The 14,500-nt window shown below is 36.5% G+C and overlaps 1 protein-coding gene across 10 annotated transcripts in view; it reads right to left on the bottom strand.

The window, feature by feature from the left end:
• dnai3 (dynein axonemal intermediate chain 3) overlaps positions 1 to 14,500 on the bottom strand; it is a 66,746-nt gene that overhangs the window by 14,206 nt on the left and 38,040 nt on the right. For 3 of the 10 annotated variants that reach the window (XR_009822037.1, XM_062028182.1, XM_062028183.1), the window contains exon 22: positions 2,813 to 2,930. Coding sequence is in view for 9 of the 10 variants with exons in the window: in XM_062028182.1 (XP_061884166.1) it covers positions 2,817 to 2,930 (114 nt within the window). In the remaining variant the exon portion in view is untranslated. Of the gene's footprint in view, positions 1 to 2,032; positions 2,931 to 14,500 lie in introns of those variants that run through there. The other 7 variants (XM_062028181.1, XM_062028180.1, XM_062028186.1 and 4 more) reach the window with 4 other exon arrangements.

Here is a 14,500-nt window from a genome sequence, read left to right as displayed (position 1 = left end):
ATTATAGAGACTAAAATGTAGAACGTACAGTCTTGAAAGAAGGACATCATTTGAATGAGAAATAAAATAACACATTATTCAATATGCCAATTGGTTTGTTGTTCAGATAGGCTAACAGGAAGAAGCTAAACAAACAGAAGGCGACCAACATATACATATTTTTTTATTTTAATTAACAGTTTTATTGAGATAACAATGTTATTGTTTCATTTGTCATATGCAAATTATCATCACACCAATAAAGGCCAACATGCAGCACACCATAGGAAACTACTCACCTAAATCAAGATGAATGTTTTTTTGACTAAGATCCTCTCATCATAGTGAAAGGTGCTTATCATATATATATATATATATATATATATATATATATATATATATATATATATATATATATATATATATATATATATATATATATATATATATATACAGTCGTGCTCATAAGTTTACATACCCTGGGAGAATTTATGATTTCTTGGCCATTCTTCAGAGAATGTGAATGATAACACAAAAACCTTTCTTCCACTCATGCTTAATGGTTGTGTGAGGCTATTTATTGGCAAACAACTGTGTTTACTCTTTTTAAATCAAAATGACAAAATAAAGTACCCAAATGACCCTGATCAAAAGTTTACATACCCCAGTGACTTTGATCTGATAACATGCACAAAAGTTGACACATACAGGTTTAAATGGCCAATCAAGGTTCCAATCCTCACCTGTGGCCTGTTTGTTTGTAATTAATGTGTGTGTATAATAGGTCAGTGAATTTCTAGGCTTCTGACAGACCATTGCATCTTTCATCCAGTGCTGCACAGATGTTTCTGGATTCTGAGTCATGGGGAAGGCTAAATAATTGTCAAAAGATCTGAGAGAAAAGGTAATTGAACTGCATAAAACTGGAAAGGGGTATAAAAAGATATCCAAGGAATTGAAAATGCCAATCAGCTGTGTTCAAACGCTGATTAAGAAGTGGAAAATTAGGGATTCGGGTAGACCAGCAAAGATTTCAGCCACAACAGCCAGGAAAATTGTTCGAGATGCAAAGAAAAATCCACAAATAACTTCAGCTGAAATATTGTGGTGTGGCTGTTTCAAGATGTACAATAAGGAGGCACTTGAAGAAAAATGGGCTGCATGGTCGAGTCGCCAGAAGAAAGCCATTTCTGCGCAAATGTCACAAAGTATCCCGCTTACATTGCGCCAAACAGCACAGAGACAAGCCTCAAAACTTCTGGAACAAATTAATTTGGAGTGATGAGACCAAAATTGAACTTTTTGGCCACTCGACCATGCAGCCCATTTTTCTTCAAGTGCCTCCTTATTGTGCATCTTGAAACAACCACACCACAATTTTTCAGAGAGTCCTGTATTTCAGCTGAAGATATTTGTGGAGGTTTATTTGCATCTCGAACAATTTTCCTGGCTGTTGTGGCTGAAGTCTTTGCTGGTCTACCTGAATCCCTCTTTTTCCACTTCTTAATCAGCGTTTAAACACTGCTGATTGGCATTCTCAATTCCTTGGATATCTTTTTATACCCCTTTCCTGTTTTATGCAGTTCAATTACCTTTTCTCGCAGATCCTTTGACAATTATTTTGCCTTCCCCATGACTCAGAATCCAGAAACATCTGTGCAGCACTGGATGAAAGATGCAATGGTCTGTCAGAAGCCTAGAAACTCACTGACCTATTATACACACACATTAGTTACAAACAAACAGGTCACAGGTGAGGATTGGAACCTTGATTAGCCATTCAAACCTGTTTGTGTCAACTTTTGTGCATGTTATCAGATCAAAGTCACTGGGGTATGTAAACTTTTGATCAGGGTCATTTGGGTACTTTATTTTGTCATTTTGATTTAAAAAGAGTAAACACAGTTGTTTGCCAATAAATAGCTTCACACAACCATTAAGCATGAGTGGAAGAAAGGTTTTTGTGTTATCATTCATATTCTCTGAAGAATGGCCAAGAAATCATAAATTCTCCCAGAGTATGTAAACTTATGAGCACAACTGTATATATATATAAAATATATGTATTAATATTATTTATATATAAACATATAATATACTATAATAATGTAATATATCAGTATATATTATATACTGTATATATAATATGTAAATATTACATATATGTTATATTTTCTATTGCTACTATGGTACATTTTTAGTCTACTTAATACCTGCATTATCATTTCCATCCTTACGCTTTCCATCCTTTGAAACTGAGTTACTGTGTGGAACTATTTCCTTTGTGGGTCAATAAAATGTGTCTAAGTCTAAGTCTATCAACAGCATGTGATGGTCCAGGAATAATAACTTTATACATTGAGAGGCCTATCAACAACAGATAAACATCATGAAATTAAAGCAGCCTTAAAATGACTTCCTTCAAATGTCAAATGTTTGACAAAGCCCAGGCTCTAACATTGAAGAGCGATGAAAAAAAGAGCACTACTGGGTCACATTGCCCAGAAACCAAATCTCACATTTGTGGCTGGGGGGATAAAAATACACTGGTGACCACTGAAGCCCCAAAAGAGGGAATATTGATGACATGATGAGTCAGTTTATTCGTTTTTGGAACTATATTATTTTCACGTTTAGGTCCATTTACAGTATGTTTGTTGTAAAATATAGCTACAGCAAACGTTAGTAATACACATTTTAGTGTTGAGATATGAGAAAAGTTAAGTGTTTACAATAAATACATACACATTTTCCAAAGAACAATTACTGTATGTGTTGTATCTAGAGGGCATGTGAATAAAAATAGTTTAGTGAAACAAACCATGTTGCCCACCATGCTATGGTGTCAATCCCATGCCTTGCAGGACGTTCTCTTCTAGCACCAGAAAGTCATCGTACTCTTTCATCTCATCTGGTTCTTCTTCTGTGGGTGACCCTGGCTTCTCAGTCGCCTTTGAAAAAGAAAAAATATCTCTTTGAACATGAGGCATTTGTATAACGCTGTGTCACAATCACAATCACACTGATACTTTTCCCCCCTATGGAAAATATTCTTCTGACACTGTGTTATTATGGGTTATTTGTTGAGAATAAAAAAACAAAACCTAAAAACTAGGGATGTACCGATCGAAAGTATGTGATCGATTCCTGCTAATAGCTATAGTGATTAATAGTATGTGATTAATTCCTGCTAATGGCTATGCTATCTTGAAATGACACCAATAAATAAGTGCGTAGTAAACTTTAAGAAGTGTAAATGGAACTGTGTTGCAGCAGAAACTAAGCAGCTGTGAACAGCAACTCTTAGTGTGTCAGTATTGTTGGAGATAATGCACAATATGTTAGAGGAAGGTGGATCGATCCATAAATTGGTGGTGTCGATACCAAGAGTAGTGTAATATGATCGATACTCGAGTAATTAAGTCTATATTTTAGTTTTTTTCTAAATCATTTTTGTTGTTGTTTTATTTATGTATACAAACCCAGGGAATAAGTCCCTGGACACAGGAAGACTTTGGGGGCAAATTCCAAATTATTTAAAAAGGTAGTAGATATATGTTGTACAAACCCCAAAACCAGTGAAGTTGGTACGTTGTGTAATTCGTAAATAAAAACAGAATACAATGATTTGCAAATCCTTTTCAACTTATATTCAATTGAATAGACTGCAAAGACAAGATATTTAATGTTCGAACTGAGGAACAAATTGTTTTTTTTGCAAATAATCATTAAGTTGGCACAGGGGCATTTTTACCAGTGTGTTACATGGCCTTTCCTTTTAAGAACACTCAGTAAACGTTTGGGAACGGAGGAGACCAATTTTTTAAGCTTTTCAGGTGGAATTCTTTCCCATTTTTGCTTGATGTACAGCTTAAGTTGTTCAACAGTCCGGGGTCTATGTTGTCGTTTTTTACGCTTTTTGTATTTTACGTATTTGCGCCACACATTTTCAATGGGAGACAGGTCTGGACTACAGGCAGGCCAGTCTAGTACTGTTTTAACACGTGGCTTGGCAGTGTCTTGCTGAAATAAGCAGGGGCGTCCATGATAACGTTGCTTGGATGGCAACATATGTTGCTCCAAAACCTGTATGTACCTTTCAGTATTAATGGTGCCTTCACAGATCTGTAAATTACCCATGCCTTGGGCACTAATACACCCCCATACCATCACAGATGCTGGCTTTTGAACTTCGCACCTATAACAATCCGGATGGTTATTTTCCTCTTTGTTCTGGAGGACACGACGTCCAGTTTCCAAAAACAATTTGAAATGTGGACTCGTCAGACCACAAAACACTTTTACACTTTGCATCAGTCCATCTTAGATGAGCTCGGGCCCAGCGAAGCCTGCGTTTCTAGGTGTTGTTGATAAATGGCTTTAATTTGCACTTACAGATGTAGCAATGAACTGTAGTTACTGACAGTGGTTTTCTGAAGTGTTCCTGAGCCCATGTCGTAGAATTCTGACCTTTTGACCTATATTTCTTGTCTATTAAGAATGTCCGCTCATTTTCAATTCTCTTTTATTTTGTGCCATTGAATGGACCAGTTGTGGGACAAAGGTGAATATGGAGTTATGCCAACCTGTCTACAGAATGTTTAGATTTTCCAAATATGACTAAGAGATACGAGGTTGTTTTGGAACAGACAAACCAAAACAAAACAATCATGACGCACGAGATAAAAACAGTGATGCACGAGATAAAAAACAGTGACGCACAAGAGACATATAAAAAATGGCAGAAGACCGGGACTAGAGAGAGATTTTGGCTTGTGTGTGTCTTGTTTGCTCCGGAGTACATGTGGTCTGTCTGCACGGCCAACTCAATTCAACCTGCACTTCCGATAATGGGTAAATAAATGTGTTGTACTAAACTACTTTTGTTGCCTGCTTAAGCTTCGGACAATCCACTACACAAATTGGCGTCACGAACAGGATGGCCCAGAAGCTACAGGTCGACAGCCGCTCCCGCTCTCTCTGTCAGGCAGACAGTGTGTTGCACGCGCGCATCACAAGGTAAGCAGTTTGCTTAAAGTGTAAACATTTTCTGCCTGGAGAGAGCCGGATCGATAAGACTAATTGCTGAACCTGTTTTTGATAAAAGATAGGTTTAGTCAGGTTCTCCAAAAACAACCTGGAATGGGGTAAATTATGGTTGGATTGAGTTGTTTTATATGTGATCATTTGTCTGTGTGTTTGTTGAAAACTTGTGATTTTTTGTTTTTAGCTATAAGGGGATTATTAATAGAATTTTGGTGGTTTGGAGTGTTTTTGAAGCGTAGACTATGTGAGACGAAAAATTTCTTTTAACCTCTTCATCCTCTGTCGTTGCTGGCAGAGGATGCTTCTTTCTGCAAGTGCATCAAAATTAGCCAGAGTTGGATACAGCTAAATTTAAGGCAGGGTTTGCTAACTGGTGTGACATTTGGCCCATACAAATTTATGAAGTCTATGAATGTGCGACATATCTCTCTATGTGGAAACTGCAGCGGTGGAAAAGCCTCATATTGGGTGACCGTTTGGTGACTCCTGTAAAGGAGATCAACTGAACTGTATTTGTCACGACGTTCTGTTTAATTGGCTGCACTATAGATGGATAGAGATCGCGCTCCATATGGTAGAGCTTTGGTGAAGCTTTGGTGAAGCTTTGGTGAAACTGTATGGAACTGACCAAAACATGATGACTGTAGAGCATTGGGTGATTATCAGTGACTCTATGGTGCTTTTATGCTGTTGCCGTGTATTGGTCAGGGAGTAAACCAGGGGCTGCTCCACTGAACGGGTTAATCGCCGTTGTATGAGTAATGAAGGGACCTGTGTTTGTTAATGAGACGGCCGATTCCACAAAAGCACGCGTGCATTAGTTGTTTATATTTGTCCGGACATGGGGTGGTATTGTAATTTATAAATGTGTGTGTATAATGATGAATGCTGAATTGTGTGTGTATTGAGTGAGTCAGTTTATGTTGGTACATTTAGATATATGCGTAATTTAATAACTTTTGTGTCGCACCTGTTTTCTTATCTGTTTTAATTCCCCTCTAATTGTCTATTCCCCTCTTCTGAAAGGCAAATATTATACCTCTCGGTATTCCCCCTCCCTCACGCAACCTCCCTCCTCCCCTCCCTTCACGCTTTTTCTCACAGCCCCGCTATCTGTTAAAGTTGGGAAATTGTCTAAAATGTGTGTGCTTGTGAGAAAGTAGACAAAGTTTATGTACAGAAAACATATGAGTGAATGATCTATCCATTTAATTATCTTATTCCGCTCTCGGAGGTTGGATCGCGGGGGCAGCAGCCTAAGCAGGGAAGTCCAGAATTCCCTCCCCCCTTGGCTATTTGTCCATCTAAGAGTGAATGATAAATGTTGTTTCTTATTATTAAGGTTCTGATATGATACAGCTGTGCTTCTGGATGAGAAAAATAGTTGACTGTTGTATTTATTTTTAACTGTGCTGGTGATTGTAACTGTGTGACACTGTGGTTTGCAAGAAGGCTCTCGCTTTTTTGGGGAAAGATGTGTGTGCATGTGACTCAGTAAGAAAATTTTAAAAAAAGGAGGCCCTGCTGGAAGACATTTTAAGATAAGGGATGTGTGCGTTTGACGAGGCTGTGTGAGAGACAGCTGCACGTGAGAAGTGGGCCGAAGAGGTGTGACACTGTTAGCATAGCATTGAGCTAGGGTAGCATTGGATTAGATTAGCATTGAGCTAGTTTAAAAAAAAAATATATATATATATATATATATAGTGGACAGCTGTACTCAGTCTGAGGAGAGTGCTGACAGGTTGGTTTTGATAATAGGAAAAATAAAATATACTGTATATGAATAAATAAACATTTAAATATCAATACATACATTTGGACTGGGACATTTAAGCATTGTTAAATTCATTAGTCATTAATTATGTGTGTAATATACTGTATTGAACAGCCCTGTTGCTTATCTGATCCATCCAGTTCCTGTGTGGAAGTTGAGACAAACACACACGCACGCACATCATAGATTAGAACACATTGTAGCTTTGAATTAATAATGATATAGCAAACACATTAAATAAAATTGAATTAAATTGAATAAAGGTAAAATGATTATTTAATTATATTGACATTTTAATTATTTCAAGAATAATCACGATGAAGTAAAATTTTAATTTATATTCTAAAACTTCTAAAAAAACATCTGTGCAAACTGTGAAACATGTAGTCTGAAGAAGTACAGATAAGAGTCGCCAACACTCAGCGCCTTAGTCAAAACAAAACGTAGAGAAGCGTTAAACAAATTCTAATCAGAAGACAGACAAAGAATGAGAACGTAAGTTAACAGCAAAACAAAAATTTAAATTAATAACAAAAGAAAGCAAAATTTCAAAGTGATAAATGAAGGTGCATGTACAATTACATGTAAAGAATAAAACAAAATGGAAACAACTGTCTGCAAGATAAGCATGACGTCATGAATTGTGCTCGGGTTGACAATAGATAGATAGATAGACAGATAACACGTTATTGATTCCTTCAGGAGAGTTCCCTCAGGAAGAAGAAGTAAAAAGTAAACAGTAACTAATAAGGGTATAAATGGAAACAAAATAGAAAAATATCACAATGAGAATAAAAATAGAACAGTAAAATAAGAGAAACTAGGCATTAACGACCATGATATAAAAAAGTATTGCACTGTTATTGTTTTGCATTCCCTGTCATCCTAGCCCCCCCAAAGAGGAGTTGTACAGTCTAATGATGTGTGGGACAAAGGATTCTTTATAGTCTAAACCAGTAGTTCTCGAAGGAGGGTATGGTGTTTCCGCCCGGACAAAAAGGGGGGTACCTGAGATTTTAAATATTTTAAAATAGCGACAATTCAAAATCCTTTATAAATATAATTATAGAATAATACTTCAACAAAATAAATATTTAGAATTAAGTTCACAAGTCCAGATGAATCACTATTACAATATCCAAAGAAGGTTGATGATAGATTATAGGTATAGAAATCTTTATTATAATTTAATCACTTGTTTAATTTTAAAACGTTTTAGTTATTCTTACATTTTTTGTTGTCCAAATAGTTCAAGTAAGACCACAACAAATGAGCAATATGTTGCACTGTTATACAATTTAATAAATCAGAAATTGATGACATTATGCTGTATTTTATTTCTTTATTTTGCTGGGAAAAAAGGTTGAAAACCACTGCCCTAAATCATATTAAAGCCAAAATTATAAAATGCAGGTTATGAAGGAGGAAAAATTGTTATGAGATAAATAATGATACAGGTTTACATTGCTGCTGACCCTGTTGTATTTTATAAGACTGATTAATTTGGATTATTGTGTTTGCATTGTGAGAGAAGGAGAGAGAGTGAGAGAGAGAGGAAGAGAGAGCAGGTGAAGGAAGATTGTGGGTGAAGAGGATGGTTTGAGAAAATATGGGAAAAGGATGTTTATAACCTTACGTTATGTGAATGGTTTCTAGGAGAACAGAAAATAGAAACATTGTGTGAAGTGTAAGGAAGAGATGGATACAGGATGTTGTTTGTAAAGGAAAACGAAAGTGAAGAAAAGATGAGAAAGTGACAAATTAAGGTATTCGTAAATGATATGCTGTTGATTGTGGTTAGCTGCAAGTTTGTTTAATTGTTTGTTTGTTTAGTTGTTTGAGTGAAATGGGAAGAAATCAATAGGAATAATTACATGCAAAATGGAATAAAACTATGAGTGCGATAGATAATGAATGAATAGATGAAATAGGTTTATTTTGGTCATATAATCAACCATCAACCAATTTGTGTGAGCAGTTTAACAGTAAATTAGACATATTAACAATCATACACATTTACACACAGAAAAGAAAAGAAAAAGAATGACCGAAAAAAGAATAGGCGGAAGCCAAAGCTTATATTGGCCTATGATATACATTTACTGAACATTAAATTACCTGGAACATCAACGTTAAAAGATGAAAGTAATTGTTACTATATTTTATAATGTTCAAAAAACTTTACTTTTCAAGGGTCTCCAAAACCATAACAAAAAACTACATGTGTTCAGCTCATCACTGAGGATGGTCTATCATTTAACTCCTAAAACTGAAATACATTTGTGTTTTTATTTTAATTTTACTTGACCTATTTTAAAAATCAATATCCCCCGTAAATGATAGTTTTCTCCTCATAATGTAAATAAGCTAAGAATACAAACTGGAAGGCTGTTGTTCTTTACTCGAAACATAATTGCCATTGTTTTAAAAATAGATTATCTGAACATTTAACACATTATGACTTATAAAAATGGATTGGTATGATCATAATAATAATTCTTTGTGTATTATTGAAAAGAGCCTTTTAAGTTTAAGTATTGGGTCTATATTTCTTCTATAAACATTTCCCCAAACTTCAAAACAATGTTACATATGGAACATTTTTTTATAATAAAATAAAATAAATGAATGACACAACATATGCAGACATTTCTTATTCAGCATGTGTTTTACTTTATACCGAATGGCAATGGATTTGGATATTTTTCTTTAATATGTTCAATATGCGGCTTCCAACATATTAATGATCAATTACTATTCTCAAGAATGTAGTTCATATACTCTGTCAATTTCCACTTGATTCAACTTTAATTTTTGTTTCACAATTTGACTTTGCACCCTGGACAGGTCGTCACCTCATCACAGGGCCAACACAGATAGACAGACAACATTCAAACACTAGGGCAAATTTAGTCTTATTAATTTCCCCATATTGAGATCTATTACTCAAAACAACTACTTAACCACTATTGTGAAACACCTTTCTAATTTATGGGAGTTTTGGGATAGGATTGAGGAAGATGTCTGCTGTGGTGGTGGTTAGTTTGGAAATCAATTTAATACAAGTAAGTTTAAGTCGGGTAACTTTAAAGTGTAGTCTGACATTTTTAATTTGGAGTAATTTATTTTTATTTAGACATTGCAGTACACCATACTTCTGGATGTTGAGCTAGAAGAGGATAATGGCATGACAGAATAAAGTTAGAGTTAAAGTTGGGGTGCCAGTGATTGTCCTCTGCATTTGGCCCATCCCCTTGATCGCCCCTGGGAGGTGGGGGGAGCGGTGGGCAGCAGCGGTGCCGCGCCCGGGAATCATTTTTGGTGATTTGGCTCCCAAATTTTTTATAGTCTTTGGTATGACTCGGCCGGGATTTTGAACTTGCGACCTACCGATCTCAGGGCGGACACTCTAACCACTAGGCCACTGAGATGAAGGAGGCAAACCAAATCTCAACAGCTTTCAGTTAGCTATAGATTTTGAGAGTATAATGCGAATAACTATAACTTTACAACTGTTTGCTGTGAATAGTGTTGAATAATAATTACAAATAACAGCCTACATTAATAATTAGAATAAGAGCCGATATGTAAAGTGTTAAAAAGAGGAGAAGTGTGATTAGGCCTGGTGCTTATAGCATGGCCTTGTGTGTTTGTTGTGACTAGGTTGGATAACCAGTCGGAGACAGGCAAGGCAAGGCGGGGCAGCTTTGTTTGTGTGGCGTTTTTCATGCAAAGGGCAGACTCAAAGTGCTTCACAGACAACAAAGTGAAATGACAGAAAATAAAAGCAAAATTAAAATGCAGACAATAAAAATAAACACAGTGCGGACGTTAAAAGTTAAAAGATTAAACGATTTAGCTGAAAGATAAAGAGAAACGTGAATAAAAACATTCTTTTGTTTTGGAGAATATCACGCACAGCGGGAGGTCAGAGTGCAAGCATGACAGCTTGCTCGCGCCTACTGATAGACAAATGATAGTTTAAATTAACTTATAGATAATCTTTAAGTGAATTAAAAGGGTACTTAAATACACATGAAGTAGTACGTATAATCTTTGAAATAGGGTTATTGATTAACATTTAATGGGATAGTTAAGACTGTGATTTTAAAACGTGATATGCAACATTGAACTAACCGAGAGGATATGAAAACGATGGGTGTACATGTTTTGAGTTCCAAATTCTGGAGGGAAAAAAAACCTCAACAAAACGCAAAACCATACAGACGGACTTGGGTGGTAGCCGCGGTTGTCTTAGGTCAAGCGAGGGTGGAAAGCATATGCAGCCGGGGGACTGCCAACTTCTCTGAACAAGACAAGCTCCAAAGTTGTAGCCAGAACATGCTCACAAAAAATACAGGTGTGACAGAGGACGCCCACAGCAGGACGAACAGCAGGATATAAACAGACCACTGCTGGACATAAGTGTCAACGGACAATGTTCAACACAATCTTTGAAGCATTCCTTTGTGGTCAACCTGCACACACCTTGTAATGACCTGCTTACGAACTGTGCCCTGACAATTCAATACCGCACAGAAGGAACTTCCTGATGTTGCCTGACAGCACGACATCAGCTGACAACTACTGGGGACGCCTCCTAGGAACGAATGGAGGACGGGGACTGCTCCAACTGTCCTAGCACTGGCTGACTGAGGTGTGTCCGTGTGCCCTGCCACCCAAACCGCCAAAGTGTATGATCACCAATTAGACAACTCATAATAGGAGCCTTTTGACTCATATATATGGTGGGACTCAAGGTATGGCCGCTCATGTGAACTATCCTTACAACAATTAGCATGGTATAAGATGGACAACTAATGACCCACATTGTTCCTTTGCTCTCTGTCCTGCCTACGAAACCAAAAATTTAGGTCAAATGATAAAACAGGGCGTAGCTGCCGCTGATTGAACGATACGCAAATACCACATTTTCAATTATTTCGGTTGTCTGTTAAAAACATAGCTATGGGCTGCAATTTGGACACTCCTGCTGTAGGCTACAAGGAGCTAGCAGCTACACAACAGCTGAGCTAAAATAACAAATTTAAGCATATCAAATATTTATAGTTGCTTATTACATACACAAAGTCGCAGAGAGACAGAAGTCTGTAGAAAGTATTCAGTAACAAACGTGTCCGCATTATTAAACTTTCTACCACAGGAAACATACTGAACAAATACAGCAGTTACTGTCAGACTCCATTCCGGATTACCTTGTCTATCAGAGACATGGTTAAAACCCACAACACCTTTCGTTCTAATTAATGTCCCGGGGGACAAGAATTACAGAAAAAACAGATTGAGTGACAAAGGGGGAAGGAATTATTATTTATGAAAGGGAAAACATTAAAAGTAGATCAATTCGAGTATGTTGAAATTAAAATCACATTTTCCTCAGAAATGTATTTCAAGGTAATTGTAGTATACCGACCGACCACAGATAAAGACATTTTTCTTGATTCATTTTCAGACATCCTCAAACAGCACAGTATGAAAAAATTGAACGTCATGGGGGACGTTAATCTGGACTGGTTAAATAAGACGCGTAGAAAGAAACTTAAGGATATTGAAAAACACTGTTCTACATGATACAAATGATAAGCAGCCCTACTAAAATTACAATTGGATGACAAAAATCAAAGAGATCATCTGTAAATACACTAATACAAAACCAGAAAGAAGAGTGCTAAAATAAAAATACCTTGGATTAATAAAACAATTTGGATTCTAATAAAGACATCGGGACTCAGCTCTCATAAGAGCAATTATAACAGGTCTAAATACAGATCGTATGATTTTAAAAGTTTTGAGGAACAAAGTTACAATGTTTATGCGGAAGTCTAAGGCTGACTTTCCGTTAGAATTAATCAAAGCTGCAAAAGGGAACATTAGACAGTTATGGAAAACCATGTACAAACTTACGGGAAGAGAGCAAACAAGAAACAACACTATAACATTAAATATCAATGGCGCTACTATTGCAGACAGTCTGGACATAAGTAATAATTTTAATGAACATTTCATCTAGTCTGTACAAACCCTGAATAAAAAGTCCCTCAAAATCAGTGCAAATAATTGTCATTTATTCAGGATGGACTAATTTTAGAATTAACAAATGAAACAAAGTTAAAATCTTCGCTGCATTATCAGACTCACGATCTAGAGAAATATATACGGGTTGGACACTATCTTCCTAAAAACGTATAAGGGTTGTATTATTGCTCGTATAACAACGATTGATAAATAAATTAATAACGGAAAACACTTTCCCTACCACGTCGAGAAACTGCTACTATAATTAAATCCATAAAGCAGGAAATAAAGAAGACCAGAACAAGTACAGACCAATTAGCCTTCTCCCCGGTATAACAAAAGGAATAGAAAATTTGAAGTTAAAAAGTGGCTTTGGAGCAATCAAGGCTGCTCACACGGTCACTAAGAGGGGCATTATGTTGACACATCAACTTAATGTGTATTATATTTATCCATGAGAGCATTTTTGTTGTAAATTGTGAGGTATGGCTGTTAAAATCTTGGTTGTTTTTACGAATGAGGACAGATGTGAACAAGAGCATTTATGGTCTTTGTGTGAGGATGTAAATAAGGTGTGGTTGTATTGTATATTAAGAATATGTCTTTGAAGGGGCATTTTATGACTTTTCTTAATTTGATTACATGCTACAGTATGATTTTTTTTTTTTTATTAATTATTGATTATTATGAATGTATATATTTATTATGATTAATTAGTGTCATCATTTTATTGCTTGATTTTTGGATCCCTTTAATTTAGGTAGCCAGGGACTGCAGATGGAAAGTAGCTATTTAGATATAATCTGGTACAGAACATATCTGTTTCTGAACTTAATGTTTCTATGCATTGTCCCATCATAGATAGACTAAATTAAATACAACTATTTAGTGAATTATTGAGGCCACAATAATTCACTAGGTGTTGTAAAATATCAAAGTACTATTGCAAAAGCGAACAGTGACCTCAAACATGACCTGTCCTCCGCCTCTGTTCTTGCTGCGCTTGACTATCAGCTGCCTTTTCTTTTTCTTGGATGTTTCTGAAACTACTACGACTACCACTACTACTACTACTATTACTATTACTACAACTAACACTGTCCCTGATCCAGGGACAGAGGGGGGAGGTGAGTTTGGATTGGGTCAAGTTTGAGCGTGTTGAGGTTTTATTTAATCGATATGATCAATCCGGTACAAGGATAAAGGAACGTAATGATTTAGATTGACAATTGCAGTGGTTGGCGGAAGCAACCCCAACCTCAAAGGAGGGTGCCAATTCAGTAATTAAATGTTTTGTGAATTATCTAATATCCCGACATGGTTTCCCCAAAAAAAGATTAGGTCAAACAACGGCACCTATTTTAAGAAAACAGGTTATCGTCTTCAGTCACAAGATCAGCACTTCTCAGGACCAGCAGCTTCCTAGGAAGGCGGAAAGACCATGAGACCAAAATGGTATGTTTGCAAAATGTAGAATTTGTGTGCCAGTTCCTCTGTGCAGATTTGAGGATGAAAGCAGCCACTCCAGATTCCCTTGCACTCGCTAAGAGGGGCACGGTCAAAGCCAATCCAGGACCAACACCCGATACCTGACTGGAAGGAACCGAGAGGAGAGACAACACCTTGCCAGCGATGACGAGAACGACTAAGGTTGCCAGCCAA

Source organism: Entelurus aequoreus, linkage group LG19 (genome assembly GCF_033978785.1).
Source record: "Entelurus aequoreus isolate RoL-2023_Sb linkage group LG19, RoL_Eaeq_v1.1, whole genome shotgun sequence".
Lineage (NCBI taxonomy): Eukaryota > Metazoa > Chordata > Actinopteri > Syngnathiformes > Syngnathidae > Entelurus > Entelurus aequoreus.
This window is presented reverse-complemented; position numbering and strand designations above follow the sequence as displayed.